The sequence below is a fragment of the Rhineura floridana genome, chromosome 13 (genome assembly GCF_030035675.1).
Source record: "Rhineura floridana isolate rRhiFlo1 chromosome 13, rRhiFlo1.hap2, whole genome shotgun sequence".
Taxonomy (NCBI): Eukaryota; Metazoa; Chordata; class Lepidosauria; order Squamata; family Rhineuridae; genus Rhineura; species Rhineura floridana.
This window is the reverse complement of record NC_084492.1, coordinates 40244400-40267524: the sequence shown is the minus strand read 5'-3', so window position 1 is coordinate 40267524 and position 23125 is coordinate 40244400. Positions and strand designations below refer to the sequence as shown.

The 23125-nt window shown below is 47.6% G+C and overlaps 2 protein-coding genes across 13 annotated transcripts in view; one reads left to right on the top strand and one right to left on the bottom strand.

Moving 5' to 3' along the window:
- Positions 1–1669: 1669 nt before the first annotated feature.
- On the top strand, positions 1670–8971 carry NQO1 (NAD(P)H quinone dehydrogenase 1). Its single transcript, XM_061594220.1, has 6 exons — positions 1670–1774; positions 2041–2205; positions 2483–2613; positions 3076–3189; positions 3698–3799; positions 6791–8971. The coding sequence occupies exons 1-6, from the start codon at positions 1768–1770 to the stop codon at positions 7097–7099; spliced, it is 828 nt and encodes a 275-aa protein (XP_061450204.1). The 5' UTR covers positions 1670–1767; the 3' UTR covers positions 7100–8971.
- A 1955-nt stretch (positions 8972–10926) lies between these two features.
- Positions 10927–23125, bottom strand: part of NFAT5 (nuclear factor of activated T cells 5) — an 85254-nt gene continuing 73055 nt past the window's right edge. For 11 of the 12 annotated variants that reach the window (XM_061594341.1, XM_061594347.1, XM_061594353.1 and 8 more), the window contains 4 exons: positions 22687–22832; positions 18594–20985; positions 16599–16839; positions 10927–15686 (listed from right to left, as the gene is read on the bottom strand). In XM_061594341.1, the coding sequence (XP_061450325.1) occupies positions 16607–16839; positions 18594–20985; positions 22687–22832 (2771 nt within the window). In that variant the 3' untranslated portion in view covers positions 10927–15686; positions 16599–16606. The remainder of the gene's footprint in view (positions 15687–16598; positions 16840–18593; positions 20986–22686; positions 22833–23125) is intronic. The other variant, XM_061594342.1, reaches the window with a different exon arrangement.

The window sequence follows — 23125 nt, the reverse complement described above, 5'->3', positions numbered from 1 at the left end:
AGCACTAAACTAGAAACCATCTAAAGCTGTACACATCATACCTTTAAAGCACACGCACACACCCTGCATAGTTTACCCCTCATAGAGCTACAATTCCCAGCCCTCTTAACAAGCTACAGTTCCCAGGATTCTTTGGGGGGGGTGTCGAGAAATGTGCTTTAAAAGTATGGTGTTTATGCAGCCAGAGTAGATACCTTTGACTTGCAGGAACCTTTTTATTATTATTAGAGCAAATAAAATACATAAGGATTTCTCTTACAAAAGTAAGTTTAACAAATGTAAACCCCCGCCCCGCCCCAAAATTCACTAAGTATAAACGAAAAAACAGGCATCTGGCTCAGATTATATATCCATTATCTTTTGGAAACAATATAATCCAACACGATTATGTATAAAAAAAACACACTTCAATTATCTAAGCTATTACAGATGGTGGGGGGGGGAAGAAGGAAATAAAATAGATTTAAAAATAAAATGCCAAACTGAGAATGGAAAGTAAATATAAATTAATAATTACATCTATATTGTTCCACACTATATCACTAAATTGCCTCATGTTTGTATCTAGTTTAGGATGTCTATCCTGCCAAATAAACCTACCCAGCTCCTTCTGCCAGCTTTTTACCTCCCTGTCTAAAAAGAGCAGAATAAAGAGCAAATGAAAAGATGAATCTTGGTATTATTCCTGTTCTAATCTCGTTTATTCTTGCTAGCCAATATAAATTCAGCCTTCTTTACCTTGCAAAATCTTTTGAACAACTTGCAATAAAGCAACATAATTAATATTGGCTATTTGCTTACCAACCCCCAACAGCTAAGCTCCTATATATTTAACTGTGCTATTTAGAGTCTGCATGCCAAATTGCTGCATAATATATTGTTTCTCATTTTTATCCAATTTTATTGTTAGGACAGCTGTCTTTTGTTTATTTACTTGATTTCCAGAGATATTACCAAATGATTCTATTGCATTTAATACTGGAGGCAATTAAACCCGGGAGTGACCAACGGACATCATATCATCCATATACAATGTTGTTTTAATTTGGGCTTGGCCTGCATTTACACCTTTAATTCTAGTGTTGTCCTTATTATGCTAGCCAGTGGCTCTATCGCAAGGGCAAACAACAATGGGTACCCTTTTTTTGTGGTGGTGATGGTGGGGTTAATTGTGTAACTCTGCTGTGAGGTGTGCCAGGCAGATTGGCAGGGCAGTCAGTGATCCAAAACGGGAATGGGTCACACTGGCAAGCACTGAGACTTCCTCAAAACGGTGTCTTCATGTGCCTTCTCTAGCAAAGCATTTATGTTGCCATTGGGGAAATTGGGGGGGGGAGAGGTCTATCAATCACTATTAGGCGTGACAGCTAAATGGAACCTCCACAGTCAGAGACAGTCTGTCTCTGAATGTCAGTTGCTGGGGGAAACAAATGAGAGAGGACCCTTGCCCTCCTGTCTTCCTTTCAGGCTTCCCAGCTGAGCATCTGGGAGGCCACTGTGGAAAAACGGGCCGGGTGGACCTTTCGATGGGGATCAGATCAGGAACTGGTGGGCTAGCGACGGCTACTGGTCCTGGAGCCTCCAGGTTCAGAGGCAGTCTACCTGTGGCCGAGGACATCCCGTCGGCGCGTCTGGAGGCACAATGCTGGGTCTTGCCGGAGTGTTTCCCCGCCCCGATGACTCAGCAAATTGGCACCGCCTCCGCCCGGCGCTATAAGAGCCGCCGCCGCCCGCTCGGTGCAGCCGCCGCCACCCGTCTCGGACGCCATGGCCGGTAAGCGCCCCCCCCCTCCATCCTTCGGGAGCAAAGCGGGTTGGTGGGCCTGGAGGGATCCTTAGGGCAGGCGCCCTCCGCGGGAAGCCTCTTCCGGCCCCAGCTCGCCGGCCGGGCCAGTTCCAAGGAGGCAGCAACGGGGGCCCCCAGTGCCGGCCTCCGGCTCCGCTGCAAAGCCCCCATCCCGGCTCCAGGACAGGGGCTCTCTGGCCCTCTAAGCGGCCCTGGCGCCCCGCCCAGCCGCCTCTCCTCTCCTCTCCCCGCAGCTCAGCGGGCGCTGATCGTGCTGGCTCACCCGGAAAAGACCTCCTTCAACTACGCCATGAAGGAGGCGGCCGTCGAGGCGCTGCAGAAGAGCGGCTGGAGCGTGACTGTCTCCGACCTCTACGCCCAGCGCTTCAACCCGGTCCTCTCCCGCGACGACATCACGGGTATGGGGCTAGCTCAGCATTGGCTGCACTGACTGGCAGCAGCAGCAGCGGCCTGGTTTCCAGCAGGGACTCTTTCTCGGCCGCCCCCACCCTGGAGGAGCGGCCGTAGGGGATCGGAGCCCCCGGGGGGGAGCCTTTGGCGTCACGCCAAGGAGCTGCGCGCCCTGGGAGCTCCGAGGCGAGGGAGGGACGGAGGGATCCCGACCCTCGGGGCGCCCAGAGGCGCCCTTCCGCTCACCTGCGTGCCTGGGTCCACCTGTCTCCTTCGCTCCCGCAGGCAAGCCCAAGGACCCCCAGCACTTCAGCTACCCTGCTGAAACTGGGTTGGCCTGGAAAGAAGGCCGCCTGAGCAGCGACATCGTGGCCGAACAGAAGAAGCTGGAGGCCGCGGATCTGGTCATCTTCCAGGTGAGATGGGGATCCAAGCCTGGCACTGGCTTGGGGTGTGTGTGGGGGGAGAAGCTTTGCCTGTGCACCTGCACCACAAGCCACGTGTTGCCTTCCTTTTGTAGTGTCTGAGGCCAGCAGGGAGTTTGCAGTTTGCCTTACATTTTTTTGCCATTTCTCTTGGTGGCAGAGGAATTCTGGAGAGGCAAAATACAGGAAGCTCTAATTCAGTAAGAGGAATGGGCAGAGTCTGAGCCAAATCTTTCAAGGCGGCACCTTTTCCCCCTACCCTTTGACACCTGAGAAGTATATTGTTAAGAGGCACCGTATTTTTGTGAGGCTGTGATCTTAAGTGGCATGGCCATGGGCCCTGAAAAGTTTTTAGGGCTGGATGGAGAGGCATCTGCCTCCTAACCCGCCAGGCATGGCTTGCACCACAAAACAAATGTGCAAAAAGGGTCTCCGGTTCTGCTTCTGTTGCAGTTTCCTCTCCAGTGGTTTGGCGTCCCAGCCATCTTGAAAGGGTGGTACGAGCGCGTCCTCGTTGGCGAATTTGCCTACTCCTACAGTGCTATGTATGAGCAGGGACCCTTCCAGGTAGGTATGCAGCAGGGGTGGTGCAAGCAAAGCAGTGAGACTTGCATCACTTGAAACACAAGTCTTTACTGCACATGGAATGAAAGTACTAGGAGTTGTGCTGCTGGCATAGTAATCCTTCCCTCTGTGCGCCACTCAGCCTACCCAGCAGCTGCAGCCTGCCTCTCGTGCATTTGAGCCCTGTCATCAGCTTCTTTGGTGCTGTGTGTGAGACGATGTGGCAGACACAGCCATTAGTGCAAAAAAACCCCCCCCAAGGATTCTTGACGACAGCCCTGGTCTCTTGGCCCCAGCTCAGTTTTGGAGAAGCCTCCGTGTGGGTGTGGTGAAAGGGCAGCCCCTTCCTCCATAGCGGAGCATGAAAATGATCAGCCGACCAAGCACCACAGCTTAGCTGGGCTTTCGCAAGTCTCCGCAAAGTAGCTTCCACCAGCAGGTGCTCCTGTGCCTCTTTGCACTGCAGCTTCTCCGCTTGTGTGAAGCATAACTGAGGTTTGGTTCTTTGCAGAAAAAGAAAACGCTGCTATCCTTCACAACTGGTGGGATGGGCTCCATGTACACTCCTGAAGGCATCAATGGGGACATTAACATACTACTGTGGCCAATACAGGTAAAAGAGCAACAGCTATAGTCAAAACCTTTAGCTATTGCAGAGGGCTTTTTTTTTAAAGGCAGCTAGTTTGAGTAGATGATGTAAGCTTCTGCTTGACACAGAATGCTTGCAGGTTCCTGGACATGTCCAGTTTGAGGAGGTCTGCATAATCTAAAAGTTTGCATCCTGCATTCCAACCAATTGGCCATATAAGATGTGTTTTGTAAAAAGCTGCAGTTCACCAAATCCTAGCAGAAAGCTCATAAGAACATAAGAAGAGCCTGCTGGATCAGGCCAGTGGCCCATCTAGTCCAGCATCCTGTTCTCACAGTGGCCAACCAGGTGCCTGGGGGAAGCCCGCAAGCAGGACCCGAGTGCAAGAACACTCTCCCCTCCTGAGGCTTCCGGCAACTGGTTTTCAGAAGCATGCTGCCTCTGACTAGGGTGGCAGAGCACAGCCATCATGGCTAGTAGCCATTGATAGCCCTGTCCTCCATGAATTTGTCTAATCTTCTTTTAAAGCCGTCCAAGCTGGTGGCCATTACTGCATCTTGTGGGAGCAAATTCCATAGTTTAACTATGCGCTGAGTAAAGAAGTACTTCCTTTTGTCTGTCCTGAATCTTCCAACATTCAGCTTCTTTGAGTGTCCACGAGTTCTAGTATTATGAGAGAGGGAGAAGAACTTTTCTCTATCCACTTTCTCAATGCCATGCATAATTTTATACACATCTATCATGTCTCCTCTGACCCGCCTTTTCTCTAAACTAAAAAGCCCCAAATGCTGCAACCTTTCCTCGTAAGGGAGTCTCTCCATCCCCTTGATCATTCTGGTTGCCCTCTTCTGAACCTTTTCCAACTCTATAATATCCTTTTTGAGATGAGGCGACCAGAACTGTACACAGTATTCCAAATGCGGCCGCACCATAGATTTATACAATGGCATTATGATATCGGCTGTTTTATTTTCAATACCTTTCCTAATTATCGCTAGCATGGAATTTGCCTTTTTCACAGCTGCCGCACACTGGGTCGACATTTTCATCGTGCTGTCCACTACAACCCCGAGGTCTCTCTCCTGGTTGGTCACTGCCAGTTCAGACCCCATGAGCGTATATGTGAAATTAAGATTTTTTGCTCCAATATGCATAATTTTACACTTGTTTATATTGAATTGCATTTGCCATTTTTCTGCCCATTCACTCAGTTTGGAGAGGTCTTTTTGGAGCTCTTCGCAATCCCTTTTTGTTTTAACAACCCTGAACAATTTAGTGTCATCAGCAAACTTGGCCACTTCACTGCTCACTCCTAATTCTAGGTCATTAATGAACAAGTTGAAAAGTACAGGTCCCAGTACCGATCCTTGAGGGACTCCACTTTCTACAGCCCTCCATTGGGAGAACTGTCCGTTTATTCCTACTCTCTGCTTCCTGCTTCTTAACCAATTTCTTATCCACAAGAGAACCTCTCCTCTTATTCCATGACTGCTAAGCTTCCTCAGAAGTCTTTGGTGAGGTACCTTGTCAAACGCTTTTTGAAAGTCTAAGTACACTATGTCCACTGGATCACCTCGATCTATATGCTTGTTGACACTCTCAAAGAATTCTAATAGGTTACTGAGACAGGACTTTCCCTTGCAGAAGCCATGCTGGCTCTGCTTCAGCAAGGCTTGTTCTTCTATGTGCTTAGTTAATCTAGCTTTAATCATACTTTCTACCAGTTTTCCAGGGACAGAAGTTAAGCTAACTGGCCTGTAATTTCCGGGATCCCCTCTGGATCCCTTTTTGAAGATTGGCGTTACATTTGCCACTTTCCAGTCCTCAGGCACGGAGGAGGACCCAAGGGACAAGTTACATATTTTAGTTAGCAGATCAGCAATTTCACCTTTGAGTTCTTTGAGAACTCTCGGGTGGATGCCATCCGGGCCTGGTGATTTGTCAGTTTTTATATTGTCCATTAAGCTTAGAACTTCCTTTCTCGTTACCACTATTTGTCTCAGTTCCTCAGAATCCCTTCCTGCAAATGTTAGTTCAGGTTCAGGGATCTGCCCTATATCTTCCACTGTGAAGACAGATGCAAAGAATTCATTTAGCTTCTCTGCAATCTCCTTATCGTTCTTTAGTACACCTTTGACTCCCTTATCATCCAAGGGTCCAATTGTCTCCCTAGATGGTCTCCTGCTTTGAATGTATTTATAGAATTTTTTGTTGTTGGTTTTTATGTTCTTAGCAATGTGCTTCTCAAATTCTTTTTTAGCATCCCTTATTGTCTTCTTGCATTTCTTTTGCCAGAGTTTGTGTTCTTTTTTATTTTCTTCATTTGGACAAGACTTCCATTTTCTGAAGGAAGACTTTTTGCCTCTAAGAGCTTCCTTGACTTTGCTCGTTAACCATGCTGGCATCTTCTTGGCCCTGGCTGTACCTTTTCTGATCTGCGGTATGCACTCCAGTTGAGCTTCTAATATAGTGTTTTTAAACAACTTCCAAGCATTTTCGAGTGATGTGACCCTCTGGACTTTGTTTTTCAGCTTTCTTTTTACCAATCCCCTCATTTTTGTGAAGTTTCCTCTTTTGAAGTCAAATGTGACGGTGTTGGATTTTCTTGGCAATTGGCCAGTTACATGTATGTTTAATTTAATAGCACTGTGGTCACTGCTCCCAATCGGTTCAACAACACTTACATCTCACACCAGGTCCCGGTCCCCACTGAGGATTAAGTCCAAGGTTGCCGTCCCTCTGGTCGGTTCCATGACCAACTGGTCTAGGGAATAGTCATTTAGAATATCTAGAAACTTTGCTTCTTTGTCATGACTGGAACACATATGCAGCTCACATCCCTGTCTGCAAAAAAACCAATTTTAGGTGCTTAAAACTAGTAACATTCCAGAGGAGACACTGAAGGGTCTAATCTGGAGGTCATAGTAGTTACTGAAATGTGTTCTGGAAGTATCAGTATAGAACTGTTTGCTAGGCCATGCTCTTGTTTTGCAAATGTTCTTCCCACCCCAACAGAGTGGCACTCTCCATTTCTGTGGCTTCCAAATCTTGGAACCCCAGATCGCTTTCAGTATTGGCCATACACCAGCAGACGCCCGTTCCCAAATCCTGGAGGGATGGAAGAAGAGGTTGGCAGCTATCTGGGAAGAGAAGCCCCTCACCTTCGCCCCAAGCAACAACTTTGAGCTGAGCTTTGCAGGGGGCTTTTTGCTGAAGAAAGGAGTCAAGGAACAGCAAAAAGATAAAAAATACGGGCTGACCACTGGCCAGCATCTGGGGAAGCCACTCCTGCCTGATAATCAAGTCAAAGCCCAGCAGAAGTAGCCCCTTCTCTGTGGGAGGGACTCTTCCTGAATCAGCAGATGGTTCAGATGCGCTTTTTGCACTGCGCAGCAAGATTTGGTCCACCTCTTTCTCTTAGAAATGTTTTAAGTAGGGGTCGCAGCCTCTCTCATCTAGACCCATCTCTTAAATGTGTACTTTGTTCAAATAGCAATGGAACCGGGGTAATTTACAGGGGCTGCAGCTGCAGGGAAACCTGGGTGGGAAAAAAGGTTCAGGGTGAAGGCCTTTCCTTTGTAATGCCAGTACTATGCAAGAGTTTCCTGCTGGTGCTTTCTCTGAGTCCCAAGGGCAGCCTTTCCCAAAGCGGAGCCCTCCCACAGTTTGGGATACCCAACTCCCATCAGCCCAAAGCAGCACAGCCAACAACTATGGGTGATGGGCGTTGTAATCCAAAACACGCAGCCCACAGCAGGCTGGGGAAGGGCCATCCACTACTTGAGAACAATTAGGTGTCATATTTTGTAATGAAAAGTATATTCTCTACAATGGAGTCTGCATGATTGTTCTGCTCATTGCAGAATTAAGTCCCCAGCCTTTAAGCCACAGGTGGGCAACCCCCCCCCCTCCAAGTACCGCCATGCTGCCTCCAGCAACAGAAACCACCCCTGAGTGAGGTACCAAGAGCTTTGGCTTTGTGATCCTCCAGGTGTACGTGGTCTGTGGCTGGGTCAAATGCAGCCCAGCACTTATGCCTAGAGGGCATGATGATGGCTTGTATTCAATGCTAGTCTGTCAGCGTAGAGCCACTGAAAGCCATGGGGATGACTAACTTACTTGGCTGCCTTCCAGCCAGCTCTTTGATTTCCTGTTATCATAACCTGAAGGTGTTTGGGGCTAAAGTGAGATGCATGAAGTCTATTCCCTCACTGCAGCCACCACTCCACAAAGGAGTACGCACAGCTCCTTGGGTTCAGTTCCACTTGCACCAGCCTTGGGTTGCCAGAGAGGGGGTGGACAGGGCCGATCAGTTTAGAGACAGAACAACCCGCACAGGCAGCAGAATGGAGACAGACTGGGCGCAGTACCAGCACAGCAGCACAAGGCGGCAGGAGCTGGGCTGGCTGGCAGCAAGTGGAGACTGGCATTCCCAGAGGGAGAAAGGAAGTGCAAGTGAGCACACGTGCTTGCGTGCATGTGGGGAGGTGTCCTCAAGAAAGGTTGATTTCAGTCTTCTTAATCCACTTGCTGCAGGTGGGGATAAATACCTCTTAAGATTTCTTTACAGTGGTGGTAACTTTCACACCTGTCCTGGCTCGCTTGCACTGGCTACCCATTTGTTTCCGAGCTAGATTCAAGGTGCTGGTGTTGACCTATAAAGCCTTACACGGTGTGGGACCGCAATACCTTGTGGAACGCCTCTCCTGCTATGAACCTACCCGTCCACTTCGTTCAGTATCTAAGGCCCTCCTCCGGGTACCAACTCACCAGGCTGCCCGGAGGACTGTTACTAGAACTAGGGCCTTTTCTGTGGTGGCCCCCGAATTATGGAACAGCTTACAGGAGGAAATACGCCTGGTGCCTACGGTTCTTTCTTTTAGGTGCAGGGTTAAGACCTGGCTGTACTCCCAGGGATTTTAATGTTCAATGTTTTATGTTTAATGTTTTAGTTTAATGTGTTCCTTTCTGTTACTGATTTTATTCTATATTGTATTTTAATCTCGTTTTGTACACCACCCAGAGAGCTATTAGCAATGGGCGGTCTAGAAATGAAAATAAATAAATAAATAAATAAATGTTCCAAAAACAAAGTTGGGTGTTGCCTCTGATAGTCAGGGTTGTTGGAATATAGCCACTCCCAACTGTGCTGCTGCAAGAGAAAGACTTAGAATAAAACACCTTTTTAATCCCTCATGGAACTAACTGTCTTTATTGAGCAAGAATTCAGACCACAAAATGTGCACACTTTGGGCCTGCAGCTTTTGGGATACTCATGAGGGTAGGATGCCAATTTGTGTATTGGCAAGAGGGAGGGGCTGAGGTTGCTCCTAGGCATAGTAAGAGGGTACAGGCCAGTCCGGAGATGGTGGGTCCTGTGAAGGCTGTATTTACACACAGGTTCTTTGTACCTTCCCATCAGTCATGTGACCAGACACCTCCCTCAACCTGCTCCATGAATGACACCGGCATACCTCTCAGGCACAGAACTAAAAGGGATGCGGCAAACTGCCTGCTTGTCAGTGTGGACAAGGCAGGCAGTAGCTCTAAACCATTCTAGCTACTGCTTTTTAAAAAAGTAGGTTTTTGACTCCTCTCAACTTCCAGCCAATTGGAGGCCCTGCAGCGATGCCTGCTTTGGAATGGGAGGATGTGAAGCGCTCTCTCTCTCACACACACACAGAGAGAGAGAGAGAGAGCGCTAAGGTTGAGCTTCTGCCTCAGCTTGGCTGATAACAAACCCAACAAGCACCCACGTAGCTGAGAGGTTCAGTAAGCCTCGGGTGCTTGTGCCCAACAGCTTGCAACACAAACCAGGCACAGAACTTCAAGACAGCACCTCGAAGAGGAGTAGCCTTGCAAGAGATTGGTGGGGGTGGTGACTGCACAGAGATTCTAGGGCTTGCTCTGGAGTTGGGCATACAGTCTTGAGCAAAGTCCTCCTTCCAGTGCCAGAACACACACAAACCCCATGCTCACCCCTTCCCCCTGGCTAAAAATGCCCTGCTAACTTGTGGGCCTTGTGCACAGTAAAGCTGCTGTTTCTTAAGGTGTCACAAGGCTCCTTGTTTTTGTTGTAACAGACTTATCCTTGTTACCCCCTCTGGGCCTGCTCGCTCTGTGTTGCATATAGAGAGACAGGCTGAAGCACCTTTTGGCTGCCTTTCAGTCAGAGGTTGATGGGACAACATTTATATTAGCAGTGAATGGCTTCATGCAACCACAGAGGAAGCTGAAGCACAACAGCTCTACCAAGAGGCAAAGCCTACACAAAGAGGACCAAGTGCTGTGGACTCGTCCAGACAGAGAAGATGCATGCAAACAAATTGCAGTGTTGGAGCACAACTTTGCATATATGACATGAATCTTAAACTAGTGGCTGCCACTGGACACTTTGGAAGGGAGGAGGGGTCAGGCCCTGAACAGACCAGCGGCTTTGGCCAGAGGCCAAGGGCACAGTACTGAAACTGCATTCAAGGGCACAATGTTTACTTTCCATTTTTACAGCTTTGTAGAATGTCTATGCAATTTTAGTATTGGACATTATGAAACAGCACTAGACAAAGAGGGCTGTATCCTGCAGAGAGGAGTCTGAAGCGTTTGTCATATTTATTGATAGGCAAAGGCAAAACAAACATGAACAAGTAAAGATGGCGCTTAAGGATTTCACTCCCTGGTGATTTTTTCCCATGCAGGCAGTGAAGCATCCAAACTTCCCCAACGCGACTTATAAGGGTAAAGCCAGATGACCAGGTTGCATGGGGACTGTGGTCCATATTCAGTGGTTGCTAGTTGCTTGCCAAGATCCCAACTCGGGATTGACTTGCTGCCGGTACCAGGCATGCATTTACGCAGATGTGGCCATTGGCCACGACTGTGTAGCCCACAAACAGCAGGGAAAGTACAACAGCCATGGAGATGGTGAGAAGAGGCACAAGAGCTCCAACGGGCACAGGGCATGCACACAAGGGCCTCAAGCATCAATTGTAAGCTTTCTGAATTGTGAGGCAAGTGGCCACTGTATTAGAGAGGTCCAGAGAGGACCCCTTTCAAGACTGAGGGGGACAGGCCAACTCCCAATTTGCTTGCAGCATCTTGACCCCAAGAGACTGGAAAGAATGCAGCGCAGTAGCTACACATGGCAAAATGAAAACTTTCAAAGTTTTATTCTTGACTGCAGCTGTGTACAGAAATATAATTGCAAGTATACAAATGTCTCAATAGAAGCAAAATATCTCTCTTGTAATATTCAACAAGGTATCACAGGATAGCTAAAAACAAATGCAAATGAGGTCCCCCCTCCCCCCCCCCCAAATAGAATAAACTGAAAACTGGTATCAGTGCTCTGAGAAACCCACCTACACAAGCCAGGGACACACAAAACACACACGGGGCCATCTGAGGCTACATTCACATTGCAGGATATTGGAAGGGGCTGCTGGGTGGCTGGCTGGCTTGAGTGCTGTTTTAAGCAAGCACCGCAGGAAGGTAGGAAGAAAAATGCACAGGGGGGGGGAAGAGAGCAAGAGAAAGGGAGTGCGTAAGGATTACAGCACGATCAACAGGGAGAGCAGATTTCTAACTGTTGGGACTGTTGCCAAGAGTAAATGGAAGTCTGCGGGGCAGGGGGCACCCTCTCATGAGTTCTGCAAATGGCAGTCAGGACAGAGGGACGCAAGGAGAATCCTGGTCTCTCAGCAGGTCCAGATAGTGTATAAAACAAAGCCTTGCTTCATTCCAAACAAGCTGGATTCCAGTGGGCAGAGAACCAATACAAATGATGGCAGGTGGAGGAGGAGATGGATCCCAGATGACACTCAACCACCTAAGGGCTTAAGGAAAGCCAACTTTGTGCTGCTGGGAGCGGTAGCAGCACCCCCAAAATGGGCTGTGGCTGGCACAGAGTAGAGGAGAGGGTTAGAATCAAGGAGTTGAAAGGGGCCTCACAGGTCTTCCAATGCAGAAACTCATCTGCCGTACCCTCCCTCATAGGTGACTGTCCAGCTTCTGCTTAAATGAGAATCTGCCACCTTCTGAAACAGTCTCAAGCAGCCTGGACTGGCAGGAAGATCTTCCTAATGTTTAGTCTGAACCCTTTTTCTTGTGATTTGAACACACTGACCCTTCCCCCTGGGGAAAGAGAAAACTAGCTTGCTCTCATCATCTGTGTGACAGCCCTTCAAAGACAGCTATCAAATCTCCCCTTAACTGTTTCTTGCCCAGGCTAAAAATGTGAACGTCCTTCAACTGTTCCTCAGAGGACTGGGTTATGACCAAGGTGCTTATTAGCAGGGAAAGGAAGCGCATTTGGCGAGACACCTCCTGGTCTGGCCAGCGCTGCCTCTAATGCTGCATGCGTGAGGGTTACTGAACCAGCCCTCAGGAAAGGACACAAAAACAAAAGCATGTTTCTTTGTTGGGAGTGGCAAATGAGAGGAGGGAAAGCAAATCGGGATGTCTAGGTGGACTGCTCTCTCTTGACCATTAGTATCTTTCCAAGAGCCTATTCCCAGAGTTTTTATACTTTTACAAAAACCAATGCCTAATGCTGCTTCATCCAGAGCGCTTGCTAGTGGATGAAGGGGACGGATGGGACGGCAGTCAGGATTGTGCATGAAAGGGACAAAAGGAATTGCCTCCTGTAGCTTGAAACGGGCTCTGGTGATTACGTCCACCTGCCACCCACTACGTAGTCTGATCCTTCTCCTTGGGGGCTGATGCAGCAGAGAAGAATGAATGGGCCCAGCAGAAGTTCCAAATGCCAAACTGGGACTAAGAACGCAAAGGAAACAAGATGCCCCTCAGAAGGTCACAGAAGTTCCAGCACCATGCAAGTGTCTCTAGAAAAGCCTTTAGAGGCTCCTCCACCACCACAGGCCCTCCCCACCCCAAAAAGCTGTAGGAAAGGAGCAGCACCAGCCTCTGCCAGCCACTGAGCAGACCCTTGTTCCAAAGACAGACTATTTTGTAACCAAATCACATGTTTAAAATGTTGCACATTTAAATATTGACCTAAAATGGACCAAAAGAAGTTAGAAATGAAACAACCAAACATCATGAACTTCACCGTTTTGCACAGAGCAGCAGCAGGTGCTCTTTTAACAAAGAGAAGATGGATGCCTGCAGGGGTGGAGTAGTCTGGAGAGAAGTGGCGAGAGATGATCTGGGCAGAAAACTTGGTTCAAGAGAGGATTGGTCCCTGGTGACTTGGCACTCCCCCCCCCGCCCCGGACAATCCTGATGCCACAGAAGTGAACAAGACACAGCAGCACGTAGGTTGACCTGTGGCCCCTACTCACTTCTCCCCATACACGTCAGCTCCATAAAGCTGCCATCACAGCCTGGGACCAAATGCCTTTCAGAAGCAGGCAGGCAGGCAGTCCCGGACCCAGCTGGAGGATACCAAGAAGTGAAAGCAAATGCCATTGGCTTGGTACATGCCTTCCTGCCTCCTCATTCAGGGTTAGGCACATAGCTGCTGCTCCTTATCCTCAACACCTCTCAGCAAATTAAAAAACAAAATGGTAAGAGAAGTAAGCTCAATGTAGCTACAGACATTATGAGCCTTTTAGTGTTATTATAAATTAAAAAGCTAGCAATAAAATATTAGATGTTAACCATGACTGAAAGCTGAATGGCTCATGCCAAAGGATTCCCCTGGCAAGTCACACTGCAGAGAGATGAACATGTGTCACCTTGGCAGTGAAGCTGCCCCCACAGCCAATCAGCACAGAGGCTGCCTGATGGAATGGCCAGAGATGAACAAATCACGTCTGCTGTGAAAAATACTTAAAACACATTGTGAAGACTTAACAAAAAAACTTCCCCTGTCCCCAGCTACTAGACGCCATGTTGTGGGGGAACAGACAACAAACTCACACTTTTACCACAAAAACCTGTGGCAAAAAGAATATATGTGTGTGAATATATGTATATATATTTATATATATATATATATATATTATTTATGCCAATGTACTCACTCAGTACAAATAGCAAAATAGTTTATCATTTTCTAAATACAAAATAGAGCTTTCCAAAAAAATGAAACACACATTAGATATAAACCATCCAAAACTTGAACGATTGAAAACTGTATTCAAAATTTAATGACCTAGAGCAGGTCTCTTTCTGAAAAGTTCCCTTCATATCGGCAAAATAGCCTGTACTACTGAAAACATAACTCAAGCCTCTCAAGAAGAGAGGGACAAACAGAACAAACCACTGACTGCAAACATCAGAGACAGACTGGCATTTAACAGGACAACGCTGAGAGCAGAAAACAAGCACAACTCTACGTGATTCAAGAAGGAGCACAAGTTAGGAAAGACACACAAGGAAGGGGGAGCCTAAAAAAAACCACGCATGAGCTAAATTCTTCTCTACACAAAAATAACAAAACCACCAACATGTACTAAAAACCACAATGCCCAAGGCCAGCGATAGCCACACACGAGAGCTGCTGGGTGATGAATGCCACACACAGCATTTGATGTGCAGGAGAGGGAGGAGAGAGGAGCACAAATCCAGAAGTGGAAGGCTGAAGAGCACCTGAAGTGGAGTTTGCCCCTTGGTGCTCTGAAGAGCATCTCTTTTATGCCAAAACAGGCGCAAATTCACTGTCAGCATCTGTGTGTTTGAAAGGAGGCTGTGACCTGCCTCAGATCGACTACAGAAGCACTGCTCCCAGGCCTGGGAGGGGCTGCCATCCCCTCTCCAGTGTGGTTTTAAACGCACGACTTTACACCAGCACCAATTAGGAAAGGGCTTGAGAAGCAGAAACCAGCATGCCCACAAAGACTCTCTTCCCTCACCTCCACAGACCAAGGATGCAACTACCAACTTAGTTGTTCCATCCCCACGGCAATGGGCTTTCTGGCTTCCTAAAAGGCTAATTCAGATTTTGACAGGTGGCAGCATATTTAAAACAAGAGGGGGGAGACACAAAGGGGATTCAGCTTATCAAAGCAAGACTCAACAAGGGGTCCATTCCTCAGCCCAACAAACTGCTCCCTTCTGAAAGAGGAGATGGGCAGAGCACTAGAGGCTCTGAAAAGTGCCCCTTAGAGTAGCCCTACCAAGCTACACCCAGTCCTTCAGGAAGCTGCAGTCACATTACTGAATATCCCCCCCCCACCCGCTCCCACTGTCTGGCTGTGCCTCATGGCCAGTTTATGAAGCCACCTCCCTAGGCGCCAATTCACAGCTTCCTCCATACTGTTATGAAGCTGGCAGCACCAGCTCCCATTTATCAGAGAGACCCTCTTCACACTGGTCTGTTCAACACTTGGTAACTGCGGCATGAAGCAATGGCTGGCAGGAGTGAAATTTATGATTGTGGACTAAACACTCGAGTCACCTCTCATCGCCTCAAGCAACATTTTTCAGTTGAAACCATTTACAGCTGCAAATCAAGTGACTGAGTCACCAAGGGATGAGCACAAATGTGTGGATCAGCTATCTGCACAACCAAATTATTTTAGGACACAGAATATCCTCTGTGCTTTGCAGCCTGTTAGAAGAGTTGTGAAGAAGGACTGGAAGAGAGGGGGGAGAGACAGTCCCAGGCTCTTTCCTGGCCAAGCTGCAATGAAAGCTGAGCAGCTGCGCTCTGCGTCCTCACAGCAAGGCTAGAAATGGGGGCCACTGTCCAACTCAGACCTGGGCAACACAAAGCAGAGCCTCTTCAGCTTCTTTCAGCTCCACGAAGTCTCTCTCCAATGATCTTGCTCAGCAGCCATTTCTCATCAGGCTCAGCATGGAGGCTCTTCCAAAGTGATGGTGAAGGCTACGTTTTCCCTTGGGTCCAAGGCCGCACTTTGACACAGGAAATTTAACTCCAAACACCCTAAATTCCAGAGTCACAAGAGCTAAAGGAGTCTTGCAAATCTGCTTGTCCATTACAGGATTTCTGAAGTTACAAAAAGAACACACAAAGACAAAGTTGTTAAGCATAACAAGAGCCTCATCCATTTCCCCCTAAAGTCCTCTAATTCAGCAGCATCCAATAGCTGGCTATTTCCCTCCATGGTGAAGCTAAGAATGGCAACTACTTTGTATCTGATATGACTGCCACCGATCAGTGCAATTCATCTGGGACTTGAACTTTGCAGAGGGGATGTATACTCTGGAAGTTTTTAAATATGTGTTTGTTTCATTGTATTTGATATGGTCTAAACACTTACTCAATAAAATCTGATAGATTGATTTACTGGCTTGCAGAGGCTTTGTTGAAATCTCTCTTGTGACTGCACCAGCAGCACAGAACTTGGCAAAACTCAGCATCCTAAAAGCCACAGAGTTAAATGTTTTTGTAAAGCAAGCCTTTAGTACCAATGGTGGCAACCATTATCTCAAACAGGAGGATGGCACTTTTAAATCTCAGAAGGCACAGCAAGAATTCCACTGTGCCAGCTGAAAAAAGATTATGCAGAAACCTCTGCAATTTGCAAGGATGTTTCTTTTGTATAATTTATTCAGGCCAGGAAATAGACTTTATTTTTGTGTGAATTAAACACCGTTCTGACCACACTGGGGCCTTCAGCAGTACTTTAGAGCTGCACATTTTAGCCTCAAGCTGAAGCTAAGGTCAAGGCCAACAACCCTCAGTCCACACTGGGACTTCTGAGCAACAGCAGCCAAGCTCAGAGAGGCCACTACAAGTCTTCTCAGAGTCATGAGAACAAGGGCTGAAGCTCTATCTACTCTGTCTTATCATTCCAGGGAAGCAGCAGAAGCAGCAGAGGAAGACTTCCAATCCATGGGAAGAAATAAGAAGAGGGAAATGCTGGCCTGGTTAGAGTGACTCCAGTCTCCAGCTCACCGGGCCAGTTAGAAGGAGCCGGCCATGCTGCTGTTCCCCTGGTTCTGTAGCGACACTAGCAGGTCATCAATCTTCTTCATGTTCTGATTGGTGGTCATAGCAGAAGACAGCTGAGGGCTCTCAGACATCTGCTGAGATAGGAGAGTTGTGACAGATGACTGTGCCTCACCCTGTGGCTGGCTTATTGTGATCATCTGTTCCGACATTGAAGCTGGTCCAGATGTTAAGAGCGGGCCACAATCTGATGAAAAAGATGAGAGTTGTATTAAAACCAGAAGAGAAACCGGCTCGTTGAACTTTCTGCATGCATATTTCAGAATACCAGACAAAGGAACCTGCTCTGTTTCACCTTGCACCAGATGCCTCCCGAACCCCCACAGAGCCCCCACAGAGTTTTTCCTCCAGGACATTTAAGATCAGGGTGCTAGTACTCAAAGAAGCCAGTAGAAAGAAGCTAGGTGCTGACTGGGGCACAAAGCATCTTACAGGCAGGCACATGTTCAAAGATGGCAGACCCTCAGACTCAGTTGTCTTTTGTCTATTTATATATACACAAATAGGCAAAAAAACCTTGCAGTTTAAGAATGTACCTATAGCCAACAGATATTTCTACCAAACTTTATACAGCAGGGAAATTTGGCAGCTATGGTGAATGCACAAGGGGAGCAAGAGACCTCACTTCCTCTCTGAAATATTGTACTGCCCTACAATTCTGTCAAAATGCAAACACAATTTGGGTTGGTCTTTCACAGTCCAAGCCACTTCCTGCGTAGCTTGGAAGAATTTGGTAATATGTGCCTCTGAGCATATGGTGAGTGGTGGCAAGACCTGCCATCTCCAAAGATGGAGAATTACATTTTTGTATGTTTGTTGGTGTTTTACTTTGCTTCTTCCCTGTATTACTACTGTTTCTACAGAGAATCTAACCTAGAAAATTATATTTCTTTCATTATTCATCCTAGAAATCTGTGTCAAATTTATTTTTATTAATTTCAAAGCCTTTTTATTGGTCAATGTCATATGATGGTGAAGACAGCCATTGTGTTTCAAACTGGAGATTATATTCTATTTCTATTTTGGGTGCATTAACAGTTGAATCTGAAACTGCAGTTTGATGTAAAATCAGACTGATTACAGTATGTTGCTACTTAAGCAACGGCTCTAGCTGTTGGAAAAAACAAACTTAGCCTGCCCAAGATGCATGTTTTCAGCCTGCTATGCTTAAACCTACTCCACCTAAGGAAAGGTGGGCACGGTCAATTAAAAACATAAAGCACACCTAGAAATTTGCTAGAATATATTTCACCTTCCACTATTTTACCTTGTGCAAACTGAGACACTCTTCATGTCCAGTGGAGACTATTCTGCAGAATAATCAGTGTCATTATTCCACAATCGTTTTTGGAGTGTTTTTAGTGTAAATTATGCAAAGTGTTGCTGTACTTCACATATTCAGAGAAAGAGAAGCAAAAGAAAATTATTTACTATAGGAAACTTCACTAAAATTGCAAAGTATATCAAATATATTTAAAGTGACCATCTGAACTATATCAACTGTCTTAATAATGTTGCTTCCTTCCTGATAAAACAAGATCAACACAGCACATGTCTTGTTTCTATTATTTGGGCTGATTGCAGGTGTTGCTACCACTCACCATATGCTCAGAGGCACATATTACCAAATTCTTCCAAGCTACACAGGAAGGGGATTGGACTGTGAAAGACCAACACAAATTGTGTTTGCATTTTTACAAATTTGTAGGGCAATACAGTATCTCAGAGAGGAGGTCAGGTCTCCTGTTCCCCTGGTGCATTCACTATAGCTGTGAAGTGATAAAGGCACTGACTTTTATGCTGGATTAGCCTGATTAGGGGGCAGGTGGGGGGGGCGAGAGTTGGAGCCCACCACCTGGAGTGCTCTCCCCAGAAAGAAAGACAAAGGGCTTATCTCACAGTCCATTTAACCAGTGATAATCCTGGGATCATCACACTTACTGTCTTGGATGCCAAAGAGGAATATTCCAGAGGTCTGTCGAGATGGCGCCGAGGAGGTCTGCAGCTGGCTGATGGAACTACCTCCAGGTGTATTGTGGAACAAAGCCGGCGCCGGCGGCGGCTGCTGCTGCTGGGGGACTGTTGAAGCCCCCTGGATGCCAGCCATATTGTTTGGTGTGGAGTAGAGGGGGGGCTGCTGCAACTCTTGCTGGCTCATGCTGTTCTGCAGGGCAGACAAAGAAGCCGACGAGATGAAGAGAGTGACGGGCTGCTCTTGAGCGCTGGGGGACCCTTGGACCAGCTGGATCTGGGGGGAGCTGTGGAATAAGGCAGGCTGCTGCTGTGGCTCAGCTTGATTAGAGCCTGGGCTTTGGCTCTGGAACTGCATGGGCTGCTGGTCTTGATTCATGGGCGTCATGCTGCTTTGTGGGTGGAAGAGAGACTGGTTCTGCTGTTGCTGCTGCTGCTCCTGGCTACCCATTGGGCCAGGACTGAACATCATGTTCTGCTTCTGGGACGGGATGGGGCCCATTGCATTCTGGCTGCTGAACCTGATACTCTGCTGCTGCTCTTGGGAAGGGGCGTTACTCTGAAGAGCCACCATTGGATGTGGGGGCTGGAACATGGCCCCTTGCTGATTGGGGGGCACCTGTCCTTGGAACATGCTCTGCTGCTGCTGCTGCTGCTGCTGGGACTGCTCCTGGGTAAGCATAGGGCTCTGGAGGTGCGAAAGCTGAGCCGGCGGCGGCGGTGGCGGCTGCTGCTGGAATGAAGGCTGCTGCTCAGCACCGGCAGGTGTCTGCAGTGGAGAAATGGAAGTTGGTGTGGCGAAGAAGGGCATCTGTTCCTCCTGTGCAACTGAGCTCTGGGAGAGAAACAGGCTGCCTGCCTGCTGGTCCTGAACCACCCCCATGGCACCCTGGGAGTGGAACATCGGCGGCTGCAGCTGCTCTGAGGATGAGGCAGCGCTCTGGCTGTGGAAAAGAGTGCCTTGGGTCTCTTGGGAGATGTTCTGGGCATCTCCAATGGGGCTCTGCGAGTGGAACAGTGGCGCCTGCGAGTGGGGAGCCTGCTGCAGGAAGCTGCCAGGCTGGAGAGACATCATCTCCCCACTCTGCTGAAAGAGGTTCCCCCCCTGCTGCTGCTGCTGCTGCTGCTGTGCTGTACTGCCCTGAACTGCCATCATGCTTTCCGAGGAAGAGAAGAGGCTAACCTGCACCTGGCTCTCCCCACTGTGCTGCATTTGGACCATAGCTTGAAAGACATTGCTCTGCATCTGTTTTGCCTGTCCTGAAGCTTCTTCACCTTCGGCAGAACCAGAAGACTGAAACATGGCCGGGCCGTTGGCAGGCACCACCTGCTGCTGCTGCTGCTGCTGGGGTGGAGTACCAGATTCATTACTGGAAGCACTAGTGGGAGAGAACAGCTCACACTGCATTTGCATGTCTTCGTTTGTCGGCAGCCCACCCATCATGTGGGAAGCTTGTTGGTACACTGGGGACTGCTGCATGTTTCTGTTTCCTGAAGAGGAGGATGAGAACAATTCCGACTGCATCTGACTGGCTGCCTGGCAGAGGCCTTGCTGAATCTCAATCACCAGAGCTGCAGAAGTCTCCATTGCTTGTTGTTGCTGCTGCTGACTGGACAAAGAACTTTCAGGCTGTGGATGGACACTCTCGGTTCTCCCAGAGAGAAGGTCCTCAGCCCTTGAATGGACAGAGTCAGAGGAGGAAAACATCCCCTGGTTGACTCCATTTTGGATCTGGCTAACCTGCTGAAAAATCTCTACATTGATCTGGTCTTGGACATCCTCGTTGTCAGAGCCAGAAAACAAGACAGATGACAGCTGCTGCTGGGCTTCCAGGACCTGCTGGACCAAGTCCACATTTCCGCTGCTGCCGTTGCTGGCCGTGCTGGACTGAAAGTTCCCCGCTTGCAGTTGCTGTATTGTGTTCTGCAGTTGACTCACTCCGTTGGCCGATGAAAACATGTTTGAGGAGATCTGCTGCTGCAATGCCTGTGCTGATTCTTGGAGTGGTGACTGCTGCTGGGATGCCTCCGTCAACTGAGACAAAGTCATGACTGCACTGTCTGACTGCAACACATCTCTCGGCTGGGACTCCCTTGAGGGGAACTGGGATGCCTGCTGCAACAAGGTGTCGCTGTTCTGCAGCTGGCTGGGAGTGGAGACTGCTTGGAAGCCGCCAGATTGTGCCATGTCCTGTGCCTGGAGGGAGGGCATTGCCTCCGGAGTATACACCTTTGCTTGCAGCTGCTGATCTTCACTCTCTGAAGCTAAATGAGAAGCAGAAGAGGAGAAAGTGCCATTCCCTAATATGCTGGACATGCTGGTCTCTAACGTTGCTTGAGATGGTCCAACTACACTGGTTGCCTGAAAGGGGGCAGGGTGAAAACACACAGTCATAAAACAGCACATAAGCTTATATGGCAACTTAGCATATCGAGCTTTAAGCTGGAGATGGAAAACATGGAAAGGAGGAAGACCCTTGTGGCTCTGCAGACTTAGCCCCTCGTAGCCACAAACACACTTGTCTATAGGAGAGAGTTCAGGGTGGTTGAGGAGCTGCTAAATACTATTTGCACAAATGCTCGGGGGAAGGCAGGTCACAGCACCAATATTTTTATACAATATTTTTATTAGGCAACTCATAAACTGAATTAAAATATTAGTCAGTCAGTGCCTATTGCCAAGGTTCAACAATTATGCTCCCATTGCAAGTGTGCTGCTGCCCTTTGGCAAGCATGATAAGCACTCAGACCTCTCAACTCTGAAGCCGCAGAGGCAGGAGGGATTGGCTGAGCAGTTACAAGGCAATCTCTGCCACCTCCCCAGCAACAAAGCCAAGAGGAAGGTTAGGGGTTGTTTAGCAGCTGCATGGTGAAGGGGACTCTACAGCCTTAGCCACAAGGGCCAAATCACCCCTCCCACACACCCTCACCACTGGCCTTTCCTGCTCAGAACTGTTGACTGATGCTACTCAACTGAATACTCCTCCACTCCCCAGCCTAGGAAAGGGGGGGGAACTAAACTGGTTGGGGAAGCTTTGAAACACAATTTTTGGCTTGAGCAGTGAAGTGTGCCAAAAACTTTAGTTCTCTGTTTATTGGCAGGATCCCAATACGTCAAGGAGCACGTCTGTCCACATGAACCATCCCAAACACTGCCTTCATCATTGGAAGCTCTTCTCTATGTGCCCTCTCTCCAAGGAAGATGTGCAGTGTAGAGTGGCAACCTGAGAATGGGCCTTTTCAGTGCTGACTCCCCAACTACCGGAATGCCTTCCTCAGGGAACCACACCTGGCACCGCCACTGTCTTGTTCTGGACATCAGGCGAAAGCGTATTTGTTTCTCCAGGCCTTTGGTTCTTAAATGGGAAGAAAGTTAGATATCCCATTGGCCCTTTTTGTGCTCTTCCCTTTTAATGGGGTGGGTAGGATTTGTTCCTTTTATATATATTCTTGGATGAGCACTTTTATGTTTTGTGTTATTGCCGTTTTTAAATTTGGTTTTAACGTCCTGTTGTGTAAAGTCACTTTGAGACCCTTTGGTGTAAAAAACAATGAATAAATAGAAATCATCGTCATCATCAAAAAAAGGGTTTCCTTGAAATAAAATGTTGACCCTTTCATGCTCCTCTGCCCAGACACAATTCAGGGAGAAAAGGGTGCATTTGTTGCTAATAAATTATAATTAATGTATGACATAAGCCCAAGTGTAAACAGTATCCTGAGGAGCCAACCCCAGTGATGTGGGCTAGAAGAATGGTAACTTTTAGAAATGCACTATTTCCCAAAAAAGTCAAACTGGGACAACTGCAATGGCTACAATACTAGAAAATATAATTCATTTCTTTTCTTCAAATAACTCTCCTTTCAAATCACATATATTTAAGTGCTAAAATTATTCTGTTAACACTTTTCAGTACATTCCTTTTTTTTCTTAAATTAGTTCGGTTTTAAAGGAAATACATTCTACATCATATTTTAAATATTCCATTAAAAAGAATTATAAAATAAAACTCTGGATCCAAAAAATTTCAGACCCCTCCCCACAAATCACCAGCTCACTTACTTTAAAGACTGAAGGAGCCCTTTTTTCAGCTGCAAGTGCCATTGGAGCAGCCTCTTCACTCTTAATCCCACTGCTTTGCCTGAGTGGCGTTATCAAGGCACTGGGAAGAATATTTACCTTGTCCAGGTTACAGCCACTGGTGTTCACTGCAGCAGAAAACACACACAGAATTAACTGGTATCCTGAAGGATGGCCACTAGAGGACATGGCTCAAAGCATGCAGGGGGTAAGAGAAAGACCTATTGCTAGGGCTAACTCTCCTCTCCTAGGAAATGAGGTTCTAAAGAACAATAAGCATCTGAATGCACGGTCACAGATAAGGCATTGCATCTGGTAAAATGAGTCCCTATATGACAAGACCAATAGTAGCCTGCTCGCACAAACACAAATTTATACTGCACCTTGTATTTGACTAAGTGGTCTCCGGCACATGAAAGCT